This window comes from Calonectris borealis, chromosome 32 (genome assembly GCF_964195595.1).
Source record: "Calonectris borealis chromosome 32, bCalBor7.hap1.2, whole genome shotgun sequence".
NCBI classification, from domain to species: Eukaryota; Metazoa; Chordata; class Aves; order Procellariiformes; family Procellariidae; genus Calonectris; species Calonectris borealis.
Window position 1 is genome coordinate 645,468 of NC_134343.1, and position 21,661 is coordinate 667,128.

The window sequence follows — 21,661 nt, forward strand, 5'->3', positions numbered from 1 at the left end:
CTGGCCTCCCTCCCAGCAGTGGGGAGCAGAGTGGGGGTCCCCAAACCCCTGGTTCCTGCCCCTTTGGGCATGGTCAGCCTGAGCGAGGCTTTGGGGGGGACTGGTCCGTGCCCCCCCGCCCCGGGCCTGATCCTGGCTCCCACCACAGGAGGACGGGCAGGAGGTGGTGGAGGAGGAGCCGCAGAAGGAGGAGGAGCCGGCGGGCGAGGCGGAGAAAGCCGAGTGAGTGGGGGGCCGGGGCCCCGCTGGGGGGTGCGTGGCCCCACTGGGGCGGTGGGGTGGGTCCATGGCCCCGTTGGGTGCTGCGTGGCCCCGTTGGGTGCTGCGTGGCCCCATTGGAGCTATGGGGTGGGTCCATGGCCCCGTTGGGTGCTGCATGGCCCCGTGGGAGCTATGGGGTGGGTCCATGGCCCCGTTGGGTGCTGCGTGGCCCCATTGGGTGCTGGATGACCCTGTTGGAGCTATGGGGTGGGTCCATGGCCCCGTTGGGTGCTGCATGGCCCCATTGGGTGCTGGATGACCCTGTTGGAGCTATGGGGAGGGTCCATGGCCCCGTTGGGTGCTGGATGACCCCGTTGGAGCTATGGGGTGGGTCCATGGCCCCGTTGGGTGCTGCGTGGCCCCGTTGGAGCTATGGGGTGGGTCCATGGCCCCGTTGGGTGCTGCGTGGCCCCGTTGGAGCTATGGGGAGGGTCCATGGCCCCGTTGGGTGCTGTGTGGCCCCGTGGGAGCTATGGGGTGGGTCCATGGCCCCGTTGGGTGCTGCATGGCCCCGTGGGAGCTATGGGGTGGGTCCATGGCCCTGTTGGGTGCTGCGTGGCCCCATTGGGTGCTGGATGACCCCGTTGGAGCTATGGGGTGGGTCCATGGCCCCGTTGGGGGGTGCCTGGCCCCGTTGGGGGGCTGTGGGAAGGACGGAGGGTCCCGCTGGAGGCCCCCACCCAGGCAGCGCCTTCTCTCCAGCACAGAGAATGGGGAGAAGGCAGGGGCGGAGGGGGCCGAGGGGGCCCCCGAGCCCGAGGCCCCCGAGAAGAGGAGGAAATCGGTTCCCCGGGAGCGCAAGGAGCCGCCAGCCGAGGGAGCCTTCGAGTTCTGGGCTGAGCTGGAGGTCCAGAGGGTCAAATTCCTGGTACGGGGGGCCGGGGGGGCCAGGACCCCCATTGCCTCAGCACCGGGACCCCCATCCCCGTGTGCGAGGCAGGCACCAGGACCCCCATCCCTGGGGGGGGCAATGGGACCCCCATCAATGGGGATGGACCCTGGGTGGGTGCTCGGGGGGGTTCCCGGGGCTGGCCCCCCCCAGCCCTGAGCATCTCCTGTCCCCCCCCCCCGGTGCAGAACTACCTGTCCAGGAACTTCTACAACCTGCGGTTCCTGGCGCTCTTCCTCGCCTTCGCCATCAACTTCATCCTCCTCTTCTACAAGGTCTGGGTCCCTGGGGGGGGGCACCCCAGGTCCCATGGAGGGGGGTATGGGATGGGGTGGGGGCACCCCGAGTCCCTAGGGGGATATGGGATAGGGTGGTGGGTCCCTGGGGGGGTATGGGATGGGGTGGGGGCACCTCGGGTCCCGAGGGGGGTATGGGATGGGGTAGGGGCACCCTGGGTCCCTGGAGGGGGTTATGGGTCGGGGTGGTGGGTCCCTGGAGGGGGTATAGGATGGGGTGGGGGCACCCCGGGTCCCCGGGGGGGTATGGGATGGGGTGGGGTGTCCTCATGGAGGGGTATGGGGTAGAGCAGGGGCACCCCAGACCCCTGGGTCCCCGTTAGGGGGGTTATGGGACAAGGTGGGGGTTCCTGAGGGAGGGGGGGTACAGCACAGGGTTGAGGGCACCCCGGGTCCTCGGCGGGAGGTCCCATGGGGTCGGCAGGGTGGGCTGGCGGGTGCCACAGAGGGTCCTTAACCCCCCCGCCCCCAGGTGTCGGAGCACCCTCCGGGCGCGGAGGAGGAGGCGGAGGGCTCGGGGCTGGCGGCGGTGGCCGAGGAGGCCGGGGGGGCCGAGGAGGCCGGGGGGGCCGGGGAGGAGAGCGTGGTCTACTACTTCCTGGAGGAGAGCACGGGCTACATGCAGCCGGCGCTGCAGGGGCTGGCCCTGGCCCACACCCTGGTCGCCTTCCTCTGCATCATCGGCTACAACTGCCTCAAGGTGCGCCCGGCCACGCCCTGGCCCTGGCCACGCCCCCTCGGCCACACCCGCGCCTGGTCCCGCCCTCCCACCTGCACCATCACTGCTTGGCATCAGTACCTGGCCACGCCCACCGGCCCCCCGGGCACGCCCACCGGCCCCCCGGGCACGCCCCCCGGCCCCCCGGGCACGCCCCCCGGCCCCCGGGCACGCCCACCCGCCCCCCCTGCACGCCCACCCATCCCTGGTCAAGCCCGCCCGCCCCTGACCGCGCCCTCTCATCTGGCCACACCCTCTCATCTGGCCACACCCTCTCATCTGGCCACACCCTCTCATCTGGCCACACCCTCTCATCTGGCCACGCCCACACCTGTCCCCCCCTGTACCCCCCCGCGCTCACACCTGGCGCCACGCCCCCTTGTGCCTCGCCACGCCCCCAGGGCCTGCTGACCCCTCCCAGGTCCCGTGTCCCCACTGACCCCGTGTCCCCATGTGTCCCCGTGCCCCCCCCACCCTGTCCCCATGTCCCCACTGACCCCCACCTCCGCGCTGCCCTCCATGTCCCCCCGTGTCCCCTGACCCTGTCCCCATGTCCTGCTGTGTCCCCTAACCTGGTCCCCATGTCCCCCCGTGTCCCCCCGCCCTGTCCCTGTGTCCCTGTGTCCCCCTGACCCTGTCCCCGTGTCCCCCCGCCCTGTCCCTGTGCCCCCCTGACCCTGTCCCCGTGTCCCCGTGCCCCCCCCACCCTGTCCCCATGTCCCCACTGACCCCCACCTCCGCGCTGCCCTCCATGTCCCCCCGTGTCCCCTGACCCTGTCCCCATGTCCTGCTGTGTCCCCTAACCTGGTCCCCATGTCCCCCCGTGTGTCCCCGCCCTGTCCCTGTGTCCCCGTGTCCCCCCGCCCTGTCCCCGTGCCCCCCTGACCCTGTCCCCCTGTCCCCGTGTCCCCGTGCCCCCCGCCCTGTCCCCGCGCCCCCCTGACCCTGTCCCCCTGTCCCCCCGCCCCTGTCCCCGTGCCCCCCCGCCCCTGTGCCCCCCTGACCCTGTCCCCCTGTCCCCGTGTCCCCGTGTCCCCCTGCCCTGTCCCCGTGTCCCCCCGCGTCCCCCCGCGTCCCCCCGCCCCTGTCCCCGTGTCCCCCCGCCCTGTTCCCACGCCCCCCTGACCCTGTCCCCCTGTCCCCCTGTCCCCGCGCCCCCCGCCCTGTCCCCGCGCCCCCGCCTCCCCAGATCCCACTGGTGATCTTCAAGCGGGAGAAGGAGGTGGCTCGGCGCCTGGAGTTCTCGGGGCTCTACATCACCGAGCAGCCGCCCGACGACGACGTCAAGGGCCAGTGGGACCGGCTGGTGCTCAACGCCCAGTACGGGGGGCTGGGGGGGCCGGGGGGGGCCTGGGGGGGGCCAATGGGACCGGCTGGTGCTCAACGCCCAGTACGGGGGGCTGGGGGGGCCTGGGGGGGTCCGGGGGGGGGTCAGTGGGACCTGCTGGAGCTCAACAGCCAGTATGGGAGTCCTGGTGGACCATTGGGACCAGCTGGGGGTCCCCTGGGGCCCCCCCAGGCCGGATGTGTTTGCTGGGGGGGGACACACAACCCCCCCTGACCCCCCCATTCCCTCAGGTCCTTCCCCAGCAACTACTGGGACAAGTTTGTCAAGAGGAAGGTGAGGGGGGTCCCGCAGCCCGGGGGGGGGACACAGGAGGGGACCGTGTGTGTCCCCCCCCTTCCGTATGTCCCCCCCGGCCCCGACCGTGTCCCCCCCCCAGGTCCTGGAGAAATACGGGGACATCTACGGGCGCGAGCGCATCGCGGAGCTGCTGGGGATGGAGCTGGCCAGCCTGGAGATCGGGGCGCAGGGGGAGAGGAAACCCCCCCCCGACAGCTCCCTCCTCACCTGGTGGGTGCGGGGGGCTTGCCCGGGGGGAGTCGGCCCCGTTCCGGGGGTCCCCCGCACATCTTCACCCCCCCCCAACCCCCCCCAGGATCACGTCCATCGACATCAGGTACCAGATCTGGAAGTTTGGGGTCATCTTCACCGACAACGTGAGTGGGGGGCTTGGGGGGGGGGGCTGGGGTGATGGGGGGGCTCAGGGTGGGGGGGATCTGGGACCCCCCAGGGGTGGGGGTCCCATGGTGGTGGGAGTCAGGAGCCCCACCTAAGGATGGGGGTCCCAGGGCGATGGGGGTCTTGGGGTGATGGGGGTGTGGGACCCCCGGTGATGGGGGTTCCGAGGTGATGGGGGTGTGGGACCGCCAGCAGTGGGGGGTCCCAGGGTGATGGGGGACTTGGGGTGATGGGGGTGTGGGACCCCCGGTGATGGGGGTTCCGAGGTGATGGGGGTGTGGGACCGCCAGCAGTGGGGGGTCCCAGGGTGATGGGGGACTTGGGGTGATGGGGGTGTGGGACCCTCAGTGATGGGGGTTCCAGGGTGATGGGGGTCTGGGGGTGTGGGACCCCCAGCAGTGAGGGTCCCAGGGTGATGGGGGTCCCAGGGTGAAGGGGGCGTGGGACCCCCAGCAGTGGGGGTCCCAAGGCAATGAGGGTCCCAGGGTGATGGGGATGTGGGACCCCCAGCAACGGGGGTGCCAGGCCACGCGGTGACCCCCCGCGCTGTCGTCCCCCCCCCCCAGTCCTTCCTCTACCTCACCTGGTACATGGCCATGTCCCTGCTGGGCCACTACAACAACTTCTTCTTCGCCTCCCACCTCCTGGACATCGCCATGGGGGTGAAGACCCTGCGCACCATCCTCTCCTCCGTCACCCACAACGGCAAGCAGGTGGGTGGGGGCCGGGGTGGGGAGGGGGTCGGGGGGGGGGGACGTGACACCCCCCGCTGACGCCGTCCCTGTCCCCCCCAGCTGGCGATGACGGTGGGGCTGCTGGCCGTGGTGGTGTACCTCTACACCGTGGTGGCCTTCAACTTCTTCCGCAAGTTCTACAACAAGAGCGAGGATGAGGATGAGCCGGACATGAAGTGCGACGACATGATGACGGTCTGTGGGGGGGGGGGCCAGCGGGAGGGGGGGGACCCAGGAGAGACCCTGGGTTGGCAGGGGGTGGTCCTGGGAGCATGCATGGGGTCCCTAGGGGGTCCTGGAGCACCTAGGAGGTCCCTGGGATGGTCCTAGGGGGTCCTGGGGCATCTAGGGGGACCCTGGGATGGTCCTAGGGGGTCTTGGGCCATCTCTGGGGTCCCTGGGATAGTCCTAGGGGGTCCGGGGGCATCTAGGGGGACCCTGAGATGGTCCTAGGGGGTCCTGGGGGCATCTCTGGGGTCCCTGGGATGGTCCTAGGGGGTCTTGGGGCATCTCTGGGGTCCCTGGGATGGTCCTAGGGGGTCCGGGGGCATCTAGGGGGTCCCTGGGATGGTCCTAGGGGGTCCTGGGCCATCTAGGGGGGCCCTGGGATGGTCCTAGGGGGTCTTGGGCCATCTCTGGGGTCCCTGGGATGGTCCTAGGGGGTCCTGGGCCATCTAGGGTGGTCCTGGGCCATCTAGGGGGGCCCTGGGATGGTCCTAGAGGGTCCTGGGGGCATCTCTGGGGTCCCTGGGATGGTCCTAGGAGGACCCTGGGGAGTCCAGTGGGGCTTGGGGGGTCCTGGAGGTTCCTGGGGAGGGTCCTGAGGGGTCACTGGTGGGAACTGAGGGGTCGGGGATGGTCCTGGGGGCATCCAGGACACCCAAGGGGTCCCTGGGACAGCCCTGGTGGGTCTCTGGGGTCCTGAGGGGTCTCTGGAGGTCCCTGGGGATCTGCAGAGGGTCCCTTTGGAGGAGCTGGGGGTCTCTGGGGTGGTTCTGGGGGGCCTGGGGGTGTCTTAGAGGTGGAGCTGCAGTCCCTGGGGGCATCCAGTGGGTCCCGTGGAGGTCAGGGGGGGTCTCCAGGGGGTCCCTGGGGGGTCTGGGGTGGTTCTGGGGGGTCTAGCGGGGTCCAGAGCATGTCTGGGGGGGGGGTCTGGGGTGGTTCTGGGGCATCCAGGAGGGTCCAGAGGGTCCCTGGGGGGGTCTCTGGGATGGTCCTGGGGGCCCTGGCAGTCCCTAGGAGGGTTTGGGGGCTCCCTGGGAGGGAATAGGGTCCTTGGGGGGCAGCTGGGGGTCCTGAGGGGTCCCTGACCCCCCCGTGCCCCCCCCAGTGCTACCTGTTCCACATGTACGTGGGGGTTCGGGCCGGGGGGGGCATCGGGGACGAGATCGAGGACCCGGCGGGGGACGACTACGAGCTGTACCGCGTCGTCTTCGACATCACCTTCTTCTTCTTCGTCATCGTCATCCTCCTGGCCATCATCCAGGGTAGGGACCCCCCCGGGGCTGGGGGGCCTATGGGGGGGTCTCCGCCCTGGTGACCCCCCCTTTGTGTGTGTCCCCCCCCCAGGTCTGATCATCGATGCTTTTGGGGAGCTGCGGGACCAGCAGGAGCAGGTGAAGGAGGACATGGAGGTGAGTGACCCCCGGGGGGGGGTCCCCGATCCGGCGAGGGGGGGGGGGGGTCCCTGACACCCCCCCTGACACCCACCCCCCCCCCCAGACGAAATGTTTTATCTGCGGTATCGGGAGCGACTATTTCGACACGACCCCCCACGGCTTCGAGACCCACACGCTGGAGGAGCACAACCTGGCCAACTACATGTGAGGGACGGGGGGGCACCGGGGGGGCACCGGGGGGGCACCGGGGGGCCCCAGCCCCCCCAAACTGACCACGGCCCCCCCCAGGTTCTTCCTGATGTATCTGATCAACAAGGACGAGACGGAGCACACGGGGCAGGTGAGACCCCCCGGGAGGGGGTGACGTGGGGGGGGGCACACCGGCGATGGGGGGGTCTTACCAGCGGGGGGGGGCTTGCACGGGTCGGGGGGGCCTTGGATGGGAGCTGGGGGGGGGCCCGTGGGGTGCAGGCAGGTTGTATGGGGGGGGGGGTCTCTCTGGGGGGCTTTGGGGGGATATGGGGGGGAATCGCACATCGCCGGTGGGAGGAGGGGGTTGTGCCGGGGGGGGTCCCTGCCCTGACTCCCCCCCCCCCAAATCCACCGACCCCCCCAGGAGTCCTACGTCTGGAAGATGTACCAGGAGCGCTGCTGGGATTTCTTCCCCGCCGGCGACTGCTTCCGCAAGCAGTACGAGGATCAGCTGGGGTGACCCCCCCGGGACCCCCCGGGACCCCCGGCTCCCCCCTCTAAGTGCCTTGTCTGCCGGGGGGGGCCCTTGCCTCCGTCGCCAATAAACCCTGGAGAGTGTCGCTGCCCCCCGCTTCCTTCTTGCCCGCCCCCCCCCAATCAGACCCCCCCCCAACACAGCGATTTTGGGGGCTCTTCAGGTTTTTTTGGGGGTGCAAATAATTACAACTGTCAGCAAAAGGAGGGAGATGCTGGGGGGGGGTGCAGAGCGCACCCATGGGTGCTGGTCTGGCTGGGGGGGGCCCAGCTCAACCTCCCTGCAACCCCCCCCGCCAGGCTGGTGGGGGTCCCCCCAGCCCCGGGGGGGTCCCGGGGGGGTCACCCCTGGATGTAGAGGTTGCTGTAAGCGTTGGCCTCGTCGGCGGGGCGCGTCTCCAGGACCAGGGTGCTGGGGGGAGATGGGGGGGGTCAGGGTGGGGTGGGGGTGCCCCCGGGGAACCCCCCGGGACCCCCCCCAGTTTGTACCTGTGGGAGCTGAGCAGGCGGAAGGTCCAGCGCTGGTCCCGCACCTCCTCGATCAGCTGGGGGGGGAGTGGGGCTGGGTGGGGGGGTCCCCAGGCATGGGGGGGGTCCCCAGGGATGGGGGGGGTCCCCTGCACCGGGGAGCAGGGGTCTCTGCCCCCCCCCCAAGGTTTGGGGCCCTAGGCATTGGGGCTATGGGGGGCGGGGGGCTATGGGGGGGGTGGGAGGTTTTGGGGGGGTGGGGGGTATGGGGGTGGGGGGGGCCGGGGGGGCTCACCTGGGCCGAGCCCACCTGCCGCACCTGCACCCCGTGACGCCAGAAGGCCTGGACGCAGCCGCGGACCAGCGCTGGGGGGGGGGTGTCAGAGCTGGGGACCCCCCCTGCACCCCCCCGGCACCCCTCTGGCACCCACAAGCCCCCAGCACCCCCCTGCACGCCCCAGCACCCCCTGACCCCCCCGCAAGTTCTCTCCCAGCACCTTCCTGTATCCCTTCACCCTCCAGCACCCCCAGTTCCCTCCCAGCACCTCCTTGACCCCCCATTTCCGCTCCAGGACCCCCCTGAACCCCCAAGCACCCCCATTTCTCCCCCAGCACCCCCCTGCCCCCCCCATTTCCCTTCCAGGACCCCCCTGACCCCCCAGCACCCCCATTTCCTCCCCCAGCACCTCCTTGACCCCCCATTTCCCCTCCAGGACCCCCCGGCCCCCCCAGCACCCCGATTTCTCCCCCAGCACCCACCCACGGCCTCCACGGCCACGTCGAAGGGGATGTCGGGGGTCGCCAGCCCCCGGGCCGGGGCTCCCTGCAGCGTCACCAGCTTCACGCTCCCTGGGGGGGCGCGGGTCAGACCCCCCGGGACCCGCTGGGACCCCGCCAAGAGCCCCCGGGACCCCCTGGGGTCCCCTGAGACCCCCCTGGGACCCTGCTGGGACCCCCCTGAGACCCCTGCGGAACCCCTGGGACCCCCCCAGACGCCCTGGGACCCCCCGGTGGACGGGCATCCCCGTGGGTGGACGGACGGACGGGTGGGTGGAGAGAGGGATGGACAGATGGACAGACGGATGGGTGGGTGGGTGGAGAGAGGGATGGACAGACGGATGGGTGGGTGGCAGATAGCTGGACAGATGGCCGCGCGAGCGGAGGGACAGACGGACGGACGGACGGACGGACGGACGGGTGGCGGATAGCTGGACAGACGGACGGACAGCCAGCCGTGCGAGCGGAGGGACGGATGGACGGACGGACGGCGGATAGCTGGACAGACGGACGGACAGCCGGCCACGTGAGCGGAGGGACAGACGGACGGACGGACGGACGGCGGATAGCTGGACAGACGGACGGACAGCCGGCCACGTGAGCGGAGGGACAGACGGACGGACGGACGGCGGACGGAGGGACAGACGGACGGACTCACGGTCCAGCAGGACCAGCACGGTCTCGCTGTCCAGCTGCGTCACCTGCACGGGGCCGGGGCAGGAGGGCTCTGCGGGGGGGGCAGCGGTGAGGGGACCCCCAAACCCTCCCAGGCCCCCCCAAATCCCCCTGCGACCCCCAGGCTTGGCACAGGACCCCCCAGCTCAAAGGGGTAGGGGGACCCCCAAATCATCCCAGGGACCCCCAGACTGGGGACAGGCCCCCAAATCCCCCTGGGACCCCCAAATCCCCCAGGACCCCCAGACTGAGCACAGGGACCCCAAATCCCCCAGGACCCCCAGGCTGTGCACAGGGACCCCAAATCCCCCTGGGACCCCAGCTCCCCCAGGCTGCCCAGCCAGAGGATGGGAGCCCCGATGCCCCAGGTCCCCCCAAATTCCCTGGGACCCCAAATCTCCCAGGACCCCCAGGCTGAGCACAGGGACCCCAAATCCCCCAGGACCCCCAGACTGAGCACAGGGACCCCAACTCCCCCAGGTACCCCAGCTCCCCCAGGCTGCCCAGCCAGAGGATGGGAGCCCCGATGCCCCAGGTCCCCCCAAATTCCCTGGGACCCCAAATCCCCCAGGACTCCCAGGCTGAGCACAGGGACCCCAAATCCCCCAGGACCCCCAGACTGAGCACAGGGACCCCAACTCCCCCAGGTATCCCAGCTCCCCCAGGCTGCCCAGCCAGAGCACGGGAGCCCCGATGGCCCAGGCCCCCCCAGGCCCCCCGGTCCCCCCAGGCCCCCCAGGCCCCCCCAGGCCCCCCCGGCCCCCCAGCCCCGCTCACCGGCGCCGGCGTGGGCGAACCAGGAGGTGAGGGAGTTGAGGTTGATGGTGTGGAAGAGGACGGGGCGGGCGGGCGAGGGGCCGGGGCTGACCCCGATGCAGACGCTGGGGAGCTCCCCCCCGGGGGTCACCAGCAGCTCGAACACCCGCAGCGGTGACGGCAGCGGGAAGTCAAAGTGCTGGGGACACGGGGACGTGGGGACCCGCCACGGGGACGTGGGGACGTGGGGACACACCATGGGTATGTGGGGGCACGGGGACGTGGGGACCCGCCACGGGGACGTGGGGACGTGGGGACACACCATGGGTACGTGGGGGCATGGGGACGTGGGGACCCGCCACGGGGACGTGGGGACGTGGGGACACACCATGGGGACGTGGGGGCATGGGGACGTGGGGACCCGCCACGGGGATGTGGGGGCACGGGGATGTGGGGACTCACTGTGGGGACACGGGGACGTGGGAACCCACCACGGGGATGTGGGCGGGGGTTTGGGGACATGGGTGGGGGTCTGGGGGCTGTTGGGGACATGGGCGGGGGTCCGGGGGCTGTTGGGGACAGGGACAGGGGCTGTTGGGGACGGGGCGGGGGTCCGGGGGCTGTTGGGGACAGGGACAGGGGCTGTTGGGGACGGGGCGGGGGTCCGGGGGCTGTTGGGGATAGGGACGGGGGTCCAGGGGCTGTTGGGGACATGGGTGGGGGTCCGGGGGCTGTTGGGGACAGGGACAGGGGCTGTTGGGGACGGGGCGGGGGTCCGGGGGCTGTTGGGGATAGGGACGGGGGTCCAGGGGCTGTTGGGGACATGGGTGGGGGTCCGGGGGCTGTTGGGGACAGGGACAGGGGCTGTTGGGGACGGGGCAGGGGTCCGGGGGCTGTTGGGGATAGGGACGGGGGTCCAGGGGCTGTTGGGGACATGGGTGGGGGTCCGGGGGCTGTTGGGAACGGGGGTCCGGGGGCTGCTGGGGACAGGGACAGGGGTCCGGGGACTGTTGGGGACGGGGCGGGGGTCGGGGGGCTGTTGGGGATGGGGCGGGGGGCTGCTGGGGACGGGAGTCGGGGGGCTGCTGGGGCCAGGGTGGGGGTCGGAGGGCTGTTGGGGACGGGGGTCTGGGGGCTGCTGGGGACAGGGACAGGGGTCCGGGGACTGTTGGGGACGGGGCGGGGGTCGGGGGGCTGTTGGGGATGGGGCGGGGGGCTGCTGGGGACGGGAGTCGGGGGGCTGCTGGGGCCAGGGTGGGGGTCGGAGGGCTGTTGGGGACGGGGGTCGGGGGGCTCTTGGGGCCAGGGTAGGGGTCCAGGGGCTGTTGGGGACAGGGACCGGGGTCCGGGGGCTGTTGGGGACGGGGGTCGGGGGGCTGTTGGGGCCAGGGTGGGGGTCGGGGGCTGTTGGGGCCAGGGCCAGGGGTCCGGGGGCTGTTGGGGACGGGGGTCGGGGGGGTCCCTACCCTGACCAGCATGAACTTCTGGAGGGGCTGGTACCACTGCAGCAGCACCACGCCGGCGTCCAGCGCCCCGCACAGGTAGTGACACCCCGTCTGCCCGTTCCTGGCTGGGGACACCGGGACCCCCTCAGCCCCCCGACCCCCCACTGGCCCCCCGGGCCCCCCGGGCCCCCCACGCACCCACGCAGCAGGTCCGGCAGCCCTTGGTGTCGGGGATCTTGGTGGAGGTGACGTTCTTCCTGGGGGGGACATGACGGGGTCCCTGGGGGGCACCTCGCGTGTCCCCCAGGCTCAGCCCGGAGCTGGGGGGTCCCGATGGGGGGCCCTGTTACCTGGGCAGCAGGTGGGGGGGGCTGGGGGTCCCCCCATTATCTGGGCAGCAGGGTTGGGGGTCTGAGGGTCCCCCCATTATCTGGGCAGCAGGGTTGGGGAGGTCTGGGGTCCCCCCATTACTTGGGCAGGAGGGTTGGGGGGGTCTGGGGGTCCCCCCATTACCTGGGCAGCAGTGTTGGGGGCCGGGGGTCCCCCGTACCTGGGCAGCAGGGTTGGGGTTGGGGGTCCCCCGTACCTGGGCAGCAGGGTTGGGGGGGGCTGGGGGTCCCCGTACCTGGGCAGCAGGGTTGGGGTCGGGGGTCCCCCGTACCTGGGCAGCAGGGTTGGGGGGGTCTGGGGGTCCCCCGTACCTGGGCAGCAGGGTTGGGGTCGGGGGTCCCCCGTACCTGGGCAGCAGGCGGTGGGGGGAGATGTGCACCCCCGGGCGCTGCTCCCTCTTGCTCTGCTCGTGGAGCCCCAGCAGGCTGTGGGAGTAGAGCTGGGGGGTCTTCCCTGGGGGGGCGAGGGGGGGTCAGCGAGGGTCTGGGGGTCCCCAGCCCCCCGAAATCCCCCCACTCACCCGAGACGGACATGAGGACGTTGCCGATGGAGTAGAGCCAGGAGGTGCGGCTGTGGTAGAGCTGGGGGGGGGTCAGGGGGCTGGGACCCCCAGGCCCCCCCAGGCCCCCCAAACCCCCCCAAACCCCCCCCAGGCCCCCCCAGGCCCCCCCAGACCCCCCAAACCCACCAGCTCCAGCGTGGCCTCGGGCTCGCCCTGGTTCAGGGTGAAGATCCCCTCCTCTGCTCCCAGGATGAGGTGGGGGTCTGGGGGGGGGACACGGGGTCAGGGGCCACGTCCCCCCCCCGTCCTCCCGTCACCCCAATGCGCCCCGAGGTCCCCGAGGCACCCAATGGCCCCCGGGACCCCATCCCACGTCCCCAGTGCACCCCCTGATGTCCCCAATGTCCCCGGTGCACCCTCAGTGCCCCCGCCCTGTGTCCCAATGCCCCCCAATGTCCCCAGTGCCCCCCCAATGTCCCCAATGCCCCCCCGATGTCCCTAGTGCCCCCCAATGCCCTCCTGATGTCCCCAATGCCCCCAATGCCCCCCAATGTCCCCAGTGCCCCCCCAATGTCCCCAATGCCCCCCCGATGTCCCTAGTGCCCCCCAATGCCCTCCTGATGTCCCCAATGCCCCCCCAATGTCACCAATGCCCCCCCGATGTCCCCAATGCCCCCACCCTGTGTCCGCCATGCCCCCCCCCGATGTCCCCAGTGCACCCCCATGTCCCCAAGGCGTCCCAGCGCCCCCCCCTCGCCCCCCCAAGCCCACCTTGGGTGCCGGGGTGCGTCCAGGTGGTGGTGGCCGTCACGCGCAGGGGACACCCCTCAAACACCTTCCGGAAGAGGGAGCCCTCCTGGGGGGCCGAGGAGGTGAGGGGGGGCAGGTATTGGGGTACACCCCCCCCACCCCAGCCCCCCCCACCCTGGCACTCACTTGTGGCCTCGGGGTGGCCCCCCCGTTGTCCACAGGGACCTGGAGGGGGGACAGAGAGGTCACGGGGGGTCGGGGACAGCGGGGTGACAAGGGGGGGGGACACGGCGGGGGGGGGGGCTCACCGCTCTCCGGATCTTCTCTGTCTTGGGGGGCAGCAGGGGGGGGTCCTCGCTGCAGGGCCCCGACCAGAGCGCGGGGTCTGGGGGGGGGACAGCGGGGTTGGGGACAGCATTGGGGACATTGCGGGGGGGGGCATGAGGGACACAGGGTGGGGGCGTTGGGGACATCAGGGGGGCATTGGGGGGCATTGGGGACATCAGGGGGTGCACTGGGGACATCGGGGGGGTACGGGAGACACAGGGTGGGGGCATTGGGGACATCAGGGGGGCATTGGGGGGCATTAGGGACATCGGGGGGGCATTGGGGACATCGGGGGGCATTGGGGTGCACTGGGGACATCGGGGCGGGATGTCCCATGTCCCCAGCGTCCCCCCTATGCCCCCATGTCCCCCCCCCCGCCACGTCCCCGTCCTACCTGAGCTGGCAGCCAGGGGCCCCCCCCGGGTGGGGGCCGGGGGGCCGAGCCCCCCCGCGGGGCCGCTGGCGCAGCGCACCAGGGCCGGGGGGGGGGGCTGCTCCAGGAGGGGCCTGGGGGGCCGCGGGCGGGGGTCTTCGGCGGGGGGGGCCTCGGCCGAGCCCGTCCGGAACTTGGGCTGCCGGGGGGGGGACATGGAGGGGACAAGGGGTCAGATGGGGGGGCACAAGATGGGGGGGGCTAAGGGGGGGGGCGTCCTCCCCAGTGCAGCTGGGATGGGGACCCCAGTTTGGGACTGGTGTGTGCCCCCCCCCCCCATTTGGGACTGGGAACCCCCAGTGTTGGGGACGGCCGATGTTGGGGTCCCCCCACTCGGGGTATGGCCGGGGCGGGGCTCACCTTGGGGGGCAGCGGGGGGGGCACGTCGTCGGGCAGCGTGGCACTGGGGACAGAGCGCAGCGTTGGGGGGCGCCCCAAGTTGGGGGGGGTCGGGGTTGGGGACACGGGACGGTACCTGTTGGGGTCACCACGGCTGGGTCTGGGGGGAGGAGAGAGGAGGAGGGTGAGACAGGGGGACGTGGGGGGGCGTGGGGGGGCGTGGGGGCGACCCCCACCCTGCGCAGTGGGGACGATGCCCAGGGGACAGGATGATGTCCCTGGGGGGGACAGGGTGACATCGGGGTGCAGGGTGACGGGGGGGATGGTGTCACCCACATGTCAACGTCATCGTAGTCGTCGTCGTCGTCGGAGGTGTCGTCCCTGCGAGCAGCCGGGCGTGAGGCCGTGTCCCCCCCATGTCCCCCCAGCCGACCCGATGATGTCCCCTCCATGTCCCTGTGTCCCCCCCGGTCCCCATCTCACCGTGCGCTGCCCTCGAACCATGTGTCCCCCATCACCCCCCAGTCCCCGTGTCCCCCCCCAGTCCCCGTGTCCCCCCAGTCCCTGTGTCCCCCCCAGTCCCCGTGTCCCCCCCGGTCCCCGTGTCCCCCCCAGTCCCCATGTCCCCCCAGGTCCCCGTGTCCCCCCCAGTCCCCGTGTCCCCCCCGGTCCCCGTGTCCCCCCTAGTCCCCATGTCCCCCCCAGTCCCCATGTCCCCCCAGGTCCCCGTGTCCCTCCCCAGTCCCCGTGTCCCCCAGTCCCCATGTCCCCCCCAGTCCCCGTGTCCCCCCCAGTCCCCATGTCCCCCCCAGTCCCCGTGTCCCCCCCCAGTCCCCGTGTCCCCCCCGTCCCCGTACCCCCATCCCCTCTCACCGTGCGCTGCCCTCGGACCCCCCCACTCTCCTGCCGCAGCCGGGCTTTGCCGAGGACCCCTGGAGGAGAGGGGCCGGGGGGGGGCTGCAAACAGGGGACCCCCAGCCCCCCAGGAGGACCGAGACACCCCAGAAGACCCCAGGGCCCCCCCAAACCCCTTGGTGTCCCCCAGGGGACCTCCAGACCCCCTCATTGCCTCCTGGCTCCCCCCAGGGCCCCCCCCCAGCACCCCAGGGCTCCCCAGGGACCCCCAACCCTTCCAGGGTCCTCCCCAGCACCCCAGGGACTGCCAACCCTTCCAGCGTCCCCCCCCAGCACCCCAGGGCTCCCCAGGGACCCCCCATCCTGCCAGTTTCCCTCCCAGCACCCCCAGGCTCCCCAGGGACCCCCAGGCCCCCCCCAGCACCCCCAGGCTCCCCAGGGACCCCCAACCACTCCAGACACCCCCCAGCCCCCAATGTGGGTGGGGGTCCCACGTACCGGGTGTGCCGTGGGGTCCCCCTCCTTCCGCCAGCACGGCCCCCCCCCGAGGTGGTGCACTGTGGGGACAAGGGACCGCATGGGGACATTGGGGGGACACAGGGGACATTGGGGGGACATGGGGGACACAGGGGACGGGGGGGACACAGGGGACATGGGGGACACAGGGGACATGGGGGCACGGGGATGGGGGACGTGGGGGTACAGGGGATGGGGGGCACAAGGGGGGTGGGGGGACAGGGGACATAGGGGCACAGGGGATGTGGGGACACGGTGGGGACACTCTCGGGGACAGTTGGGGTCCGGGGGGGGACACTCACGGTGGGGGCCGGGGTCGCAGCGGCCGGCGGGGGGGGGGCGGTGGGTGGAGTGGATCCGGCGGGGCACGGGGGGCGGCGGCTGCGAGGCCGAGGGGTGACGGGGGCCCCGTGCTCCCCCACTGCCCCCCAGTGCCTCCCAGTGCCCCCCAGAATCCCCCAGTGCCCCACAGTACTCTCCAGTGCCTCCCAGTGCCCCCCAGAGCCCCCCAGTGCCCCCCAGTGTCCCCAGAGCTCCCCAGTGCCTCGCAGTACCCCCCAGTGCCCCCCAGAGCTCCCCAGTGCCTCCCAGTACCCCGCAGAGCCCCCCAGTGGCCCCCAGTGCCTCCCAGTCCAGTCCTAAGGCACCCAGTGCTCCCAGTCCCCCCCAGTCCCCCATAATGTCCCCTGCGTCCCCCCCTCCAGTGCTCCCCAGTGCCCCCGCGTCCCTCCCAGCACTTCCAGTGCTCCCCAGTGCCCTCAGTGCCACCCCTCGTCCCCCCCAGCACTTCCAGTGCTCCCCAGTGCCCTCAGTGCCACCCCTCGTCCCCCCCAGCACTTCCAGTGCTCCCCAGTGCCCTCAGTGCCACCCCTCGTCCCCCCCAGTCCCATGCCCCAGTCCCCGCCAGCGCTCCCAGTCCGACCCAGTGCCCCCCGTGCCCCGGCCCCACCTCGGGCTCCTCCTCCTCGGGGTCGCAGCCCCCCAGGAGCCGCTCGGGGTCCCGGAGCTTCTCCAGCAGCTCCAGGGTGAGGGTCCGGCTCAGCCCCGGCTGGGCCACGAACTGGTGCTGGGGACGGGGCGGCGGACGTGGGGACGGGGACGGGAACGGGGACGTGGGGACGGCGACGGGGACGGGGGACGGGGACAGGGGATGGGGGACGGGGGACGTGGGGACGGGGACGGGGACGGGGACGTGGGGACGGGGACGGGGACGGGGGACGGGGACAGGGGATGGGGGCCGTGGGGACGGGGACGGGGACGGGGGACGGGGACAGGGGATGGGGGACGTGGGGACGGGGATGGGGACGGGGACGTGGGGACGGGGACGTGGGGACGGGGACGGGGATGGGGACAGGGGACGGGGGACGTGGGGACGGGGATGGGGACGGGGACGTGGGGACGGGGACGGGGGACGTGGGGACGGGGATGGGGACGGGGACGTGGGGACGGGGACGGGGGACGTGGGGACGGGGATGGGGACGTGGGGACAGGGACGGGGGACGTGGGGACGGGGACGGGGGACGTGGGGACGAGGGACGGGGATGATGAGGATGGGGACGGGGATGATGAGGATGGGGACAGGGAGGGGACAGGGAGGGGACAGGACGGGGACAGGGAGGGGACGAGGGGGGGCTCGGGCCCCCCCCAGCCTGGTTTGGGGGTCCCTGGCGGGGGGGGCTCACGCTGAGCATCTTGGCGGCGCTGGGCCGTTTCTTGGGGTTCTTGGTGAGCGTCACCTTGACGAAGTTGTGGAAGGAGGGGGACCTGGGGGGGACACGGTGAGGGCTGGGGGGGGGGGGTCCCCCCATCCCGCGGGGGGGCCCCGGCACCCCCAGCCCCCCGCTCACCACTTGGCCTTGTCCTTCAGCTTGGGGGGCTGGTACCCGCTCTTGGACATCAGGAACAGCACCCTGGGGGGGGGGGTGAGGGTCAGGGGGACCCCACCCATGGGTGCTGGGGGGGTGGGGTGGGGGGGGGTCCCCGCTCACCGCAGGGGGTGCACGTCGAACATGGGGGGCTGCAGCTCGGCCAGCTCCACGGCGGTGATGCCCACCGACCAGACGTCGCAGAGCTCGTTGTACCCCCCCTTCAGCTCCACCGCCGCCACCTCGGGGGCCATCCTGGGGGGGCACGGGGGGGGGGGCAGTGGGGGTCCGACACCCCCCCCCAGGGCCCCCCCGGCCCCCCCCTCACCAGTACGGGGTGCCAATGAAGGACATCCGCCGGGCGAAGGTCGCGCTGATCTGCGCCGCGATCCCGAAGTCGGCTGGGAGGGGGGGGGTTAGGGATGGGGGGACCCCCTGACCGCCCCCCGGGACTGAGACCCCCCCCACCAGCCCCCCCGGAGGGATCTGGGCTCCAGCACCCCCTCACTCCACTGCCCCCATTGCGAGGGCCCCCCCCACACCCAGTGCCCCCAGCATCCCTGGCCCCCCCTTTATCCCCCAAATCCCCATTGCCCCCCCGGTCCCCCCATTGCTCCCCAATTCCCCATTGCCTCCCCATGGCCCCCAATTCCCCATTGCCCCCCCATTGCCCCCCCAGACCCTCATAGCCCCCCAATTCCCCATTGCCCCCCCATTGCCCCCCCAGACCCTCATAGCCCCCCAATTCCCCATTGTCCCCCACACCCCCCAATTCCCTATTGCCACCCCATAGCCCCCCAACAGCCCCCAATTCCCCACTGCCCCCCCCACCCCAATTCCCTATTGCCCCCCCATTGCCCCGCAGCCCCCCAATTCCCCATTGCCCCCCCATTGCCCCCCCAGACCCTCATAGCCCCCCAATTCCCCACCGCCCCCCCAGCACTCACCCAGCTTCACCTCCCCGCTGTCGTTGATGAGGATATTGGCTCCCTGCAGCGACGGGACGGGGTCAGCGGGACCCCCCCGGCCCCCCCCGATGTGTGACCCCCCCCCCAACGTGTGACCCCCCCAATGTGTGTGCCCCCCCTTGGCCCCCCCCTTGTCCCCCCTACCTTGATGTCCCGGTGGATCTTGCCCTGGGAGTGCAGGTACGAAAGCCCCTGCGAGGATGAGGATGGGGGTCAGCCCCGGGGGTAGGGGTCCCTGGGGGGGTCCCTGGGGGGGTCCCCAGGGTTGGGGGTCCCTGGGGGGTCCCCGGGGGGGGCCACTCACCTCCAGGGTCTCCCTGCAGACGTAAGCGATCTGCAGCTCCGAGAGGGGTCCCGTCACTGCGGGGAGAGGGGCTCAGGCATCCGGGGACCCCCCCAAGAATGGGGGAACCCCAAAATTGGGGGTTCCAGCCCAAAAGCAGACAGCAGACAGCCCGCCCCCCCCCCCCGTGCCTCAGTTTCCCCCCCCGTACCGTGGTAGATGTCCTGCAGAGACCCCCCCCCGCACAGCTCCATGCAGATCCACAGCTTGTTGCACCTGCGGGGGGGGGGGATTTGAGGGATTTGGGGGGGCTGGGGGGGTTGGGGGGGCTGGGGGGGGATTGGGGGGACCCTCACCAGCTGTAGCTGCCAAAGTAGGCGATGATGTTGGGGTGCTGGCAGGACCGGACCATCAGGATCTCCTGCTGCAGCGTGGCGCAGTCGTCGTCTGGGGGGGCAGAGGCTTGCGGGGGGGCGGGGGGGCACCCCGGGGGTCCCAGGGGGGTCCCGAGGGGTATTGGGGGGGTCTCGGGGCATCCCAGGGGGTCCCAAGGGTATTGGGGGGCGCTGGGGAGTCCGGAGGGGTATTGGGGGGGTCTCAGGGCATCCCAGGGGGTCCCGAGGGGTATTGAGGGGGTCCCGGGGGTCTCGGTGCATCCCACGGGGTCCCGAGGGGTATTGGGGGGGTCTCAGGGCATCCCAGGGGGTCCCGAGGGGTATTGGGGGGGTCCTGGGGGGTCTCAGGGCATCCCAGGGGGTCCCGAGGGGTATTGGGGGGGTCTCAGGGCATCCCAGGGGGTCCCGAGGGGTATTGGGGGGGGTCCTGGGGCGTCTCAGGGCATCCCAGGGGGTCCCGAGGGGTATTGGGGGGGTCTCAGGGCACCCCAGGGAGTCCCAAAGGGTATTGGGGGGCCCTGGGGGGTGTCGGGGCTTCCCAAGAGCCCCCCGAGGGAGTTTGGGGGGGCTCAGGGACGTCCCCACAAAGGGCCGGGGGATTTAAGGGGTCCTGGGGGGGGTCGGGGGTGTTGGGGGCTCCCAGGGGGTATTGGGGTACGGGGGATCCCAGGGGGTCCCGCGGGGGGGGCCCTCACCCGCCTCCATCTTGACAACCTTGATGGCCGCCAGCTCGCCCGTGGCCTTGCTGCGGGCCTGGGGGGGCAGGGGCTCAGGGCCTCCCAGTGCTCCCAGTGCTCCCAGTGCCCCCAGTGCCCCCGGTGCATCTGGCACCGGGGTCTTTGGGGAGGACACTGGGAGCATTGCCAGGGACTGGGAGCACTGGGAGGGAACCGGGAGGCACTGGCGGGGGACTGGGAGCATTGTGGGGGGACTGGGAGCACTGAGAGGGAAGTGGGAGCACTGGGAGGGAACCGGGAGGCACTGGCGGGGGACTGGGAGCATTGTGGGGCGACTGGGAGCACTGGGAAGGAACTGGGAGGTACTGCAGGGGAACTGGGAGCATTGAGAGGGGGACTGGGAGCATTGAGAGGGGTACTGGGAGCACTGAGGGGGAACTGGGAGCACTTGGAGGGAACTGGGAGGCACTGGGGGGGACTGGGAGCATTGCGAGGGAACTGGGAGCACTGGGAAGGAACTGAGAGGCACTGCGGGGGGACTGGGAGCATTGAGGGGGCATTGGAAGCATTGCGGGGGGACTGGGAGCAGTGGGAGGGAACTGGGAGCATTGGGGGGAGGACTGGGAGCACTGAGAGGGAACTGTGAGGCACTGGGGGCGGGACTGGGAGTATTGCGGGGGGACTGGGAGCACTGGGAGGGAACCGGGAGGCACTGGGGGGGGACCGGGAGCATCCGGGGGGGCACTGGGAGCAATGAGAGGGAACTGGGAGGCACTGGGGGGGGACAGGGAACATTGAGGGGGAGTCTGGGAGCACTGGGAGGGAACCGGGAGGCACTGGGGGGGGACTGGGAGCATTGAGGGGGGGACTGGGAGCACTGAGAGGAAACTGGGAGGCACTGGGGGGGAAGTGGGAGGCACTGGGGGGGAAGCGGGAGGCACTGGGGGGAAGCGGGAGGCACTGGGGGAGCAGGGGGCCCCTTTGCGGGTAGAGGGGCACCTCTCGCCACCCCCCACCCCGAGGACCCCGGTATCCGGGCGCTCCCCTGCACCCCGCGGCCAGTTTCGGGGGGGTCACAGGGGTCACCCACCCCCCCCACCCCCATTTTTTGGGGGGGGCCCCCCATCACCTTATAGACCTCCCCGTAGGTGCCGCCGCCCAGGCGCTGCAGGACCTCGAACTCCTCCTGGGGGTCCCGGTGGAGGTGACGGGGGTCCATGGCGGTGCCCCCCCCACCCGCACCCCCACCCACCCCGCACCCCTCGGCACCCGCGAGCGAGGCCGAGCGGCGGGAGGTGGCGGCCCCCCCCACCCCCCACAAGGCACTGCAGCGGAAGGGGAAACTGAGGCACGGCCCACTGGGGAGCCAGGCATCCGGTTTCGGGGCCGGCGGCGGCACCAGTTTGAGACCAGTTTGTCCCCCCGCTGCCCCAGTCTGGGCCCAGTATGATCCCAGTGTCCCCAGTTTGAGACCAGTATCGCCAGTTTGATACCAGTATCGCCAGTTTGATCCCAGTAGCCCCCATAAGAGCCCAGTTTGGCCTCAGTGTGGCCCCCCCACAATGTGCCCCGCTGTGTCCCAGTGCCCCCCAGTATGGCCCAGTCCATCCAAGTGGGAACCCTACCTCCACCCCCAGTATGCCCAGTCCATCCCAGTGGGAACCCCGCCTCCACCCCCAGTATGGCCCAGTCTATCCCAGTGGGAACCCCCCTCCACCCCCAGTATGGCCCAGTCCATCCCAGTGGGAACCCTGCCTCCACCCCCAGTATGGCCCAGTCCATCCCAGTGGGAACCCCACCTCCACCCCCAGTATGGCCCAGTCCATCCCAGTGGGAGCCCCGCCTCCACCCCCAGTATGGCCCAGTCCATCCCAGTGGAAACCCCCCTCCACCCTCAATATGGCCCAGTCCATCCCAGTAGGAACCTCCCTCTCATTGATCCCCCCAGTTTGGTCCAGTCAGACCATGCCGAGA

At 71.6% G+C, this 21,661-nt stretch overlaps 2 protein-coding genes across 8 annotated transcripts in view; one reads left to right on the plus strand and one right to left on the minus strand.

Moving 5' to 3' along the window:
- RYR1 (ryanodine receptor 1) overlaps positions 1–7,350 on the plus strand; it is a 77,557-nt gene extending 70,207 nt beyond the window's left edge. The window contains 15 exon segments of the mRNA XM_075134343.1: positions 149–222; positions 964–1,129; positions 1,339–1,425; positions 1,919–2,146; positions 3,354–3,484; positions 3,743–3,785; positions 3,889–4,019; positions 4,105–4,165; positions 4,754–4,900; positions 4,982–5,116; positions 6,252–6,408; positions 6,491–6,555; positions 6,644–6,744; positions 6,829–6,880; positions 7,157–7,350. Coding sequence (XP_074990444.1) covers positions 149–222; positions 964–1,129; positions 1,339–1,425; positions 1,919–2,146; positions 3,354–3,484; positions 3,743–3,785; positions 3,889–4,019; positions 4,105–4,165; positions 4,754–4,900; positions 4,982–5,116; positions 6,252–6,408; positions 6,491–6,555; positions 6,644–6,744; positions 6,829–6,880; positions 7,157–7,252 — 1,674 coding nt within the window. The 3' untranslated portion in view covers positions 7,253–7,350.
- A 72-nt stretch (positions 7,351–7,422) lies between these two features.
- On the minus strand, positions 7,423–21,007 carry MAP4K1 (mitogen-activated protein kinase kinase kinase kinase 1). 7 transcript variants are annotated; one of them, XM_075134450.1, is made up of 33 exons: positions 20,817–21,007; positions 19,706–19,763; positions 18,972–19,062; positions 18,827–18,891; positions 18,637–18,692; positions 18,477–18,524; positions 18,312–18,354; positions 17,693–17,765; positions 17,488–17,619; positions 17,347–17,409; positions 17,182–17,263; positions 16,449–16,565; positions 15,802–15,880; positions 15,482–15,540; positions 15,002–15,060; positions 14,465–14,509; positions 14,265–14,288; positions 14,150–14,192; positions 13,751–13,928; positions 13,338–13,414; positions 13,216–13,254; positions 13,051–13,135; positions 12,466–12,542; positions 12,298–12,358; positions 12,125–12,230; positions 11,586–11,707; positions 11,409–11,512; positions 9,964–10,141; positions 9,170–9,238; positions 8,494–8,583; positions 8,030–8,100; positions 7,756–7,811; positions 7,423–7,678 (listed from the first exon to the last, which is right to left on the minus strand). In XM_075134450.1, exons 1-33 carry the CDS (start codon positions 20,904–20,906, stop codon positions 7,609–7,611), a joined length of 2,610 nt encoding a protein of 869 aa, XP_074990551.1. In that variant the 5' UTR covers positions 20,907–21,007; the 3' UTR covers positions 7,423–7,608. The 7 variants fall into 7 exon arrangements, with proteins under 7 accessions (XP_074990551.1, XP_074990545.1, XP_074990548.1 ...); XM_075134444.1 differs by having other exon boundaries at positions 11,586–11,644; positions 20,817–20,972; XM_075134447.1 differs by lacking the exon at positions 19,706–19,763 and having other exon boundaries at positions 20,817–20,886.
- Positions 21,008–21,661: the final 654 nt, after the last annotated feature.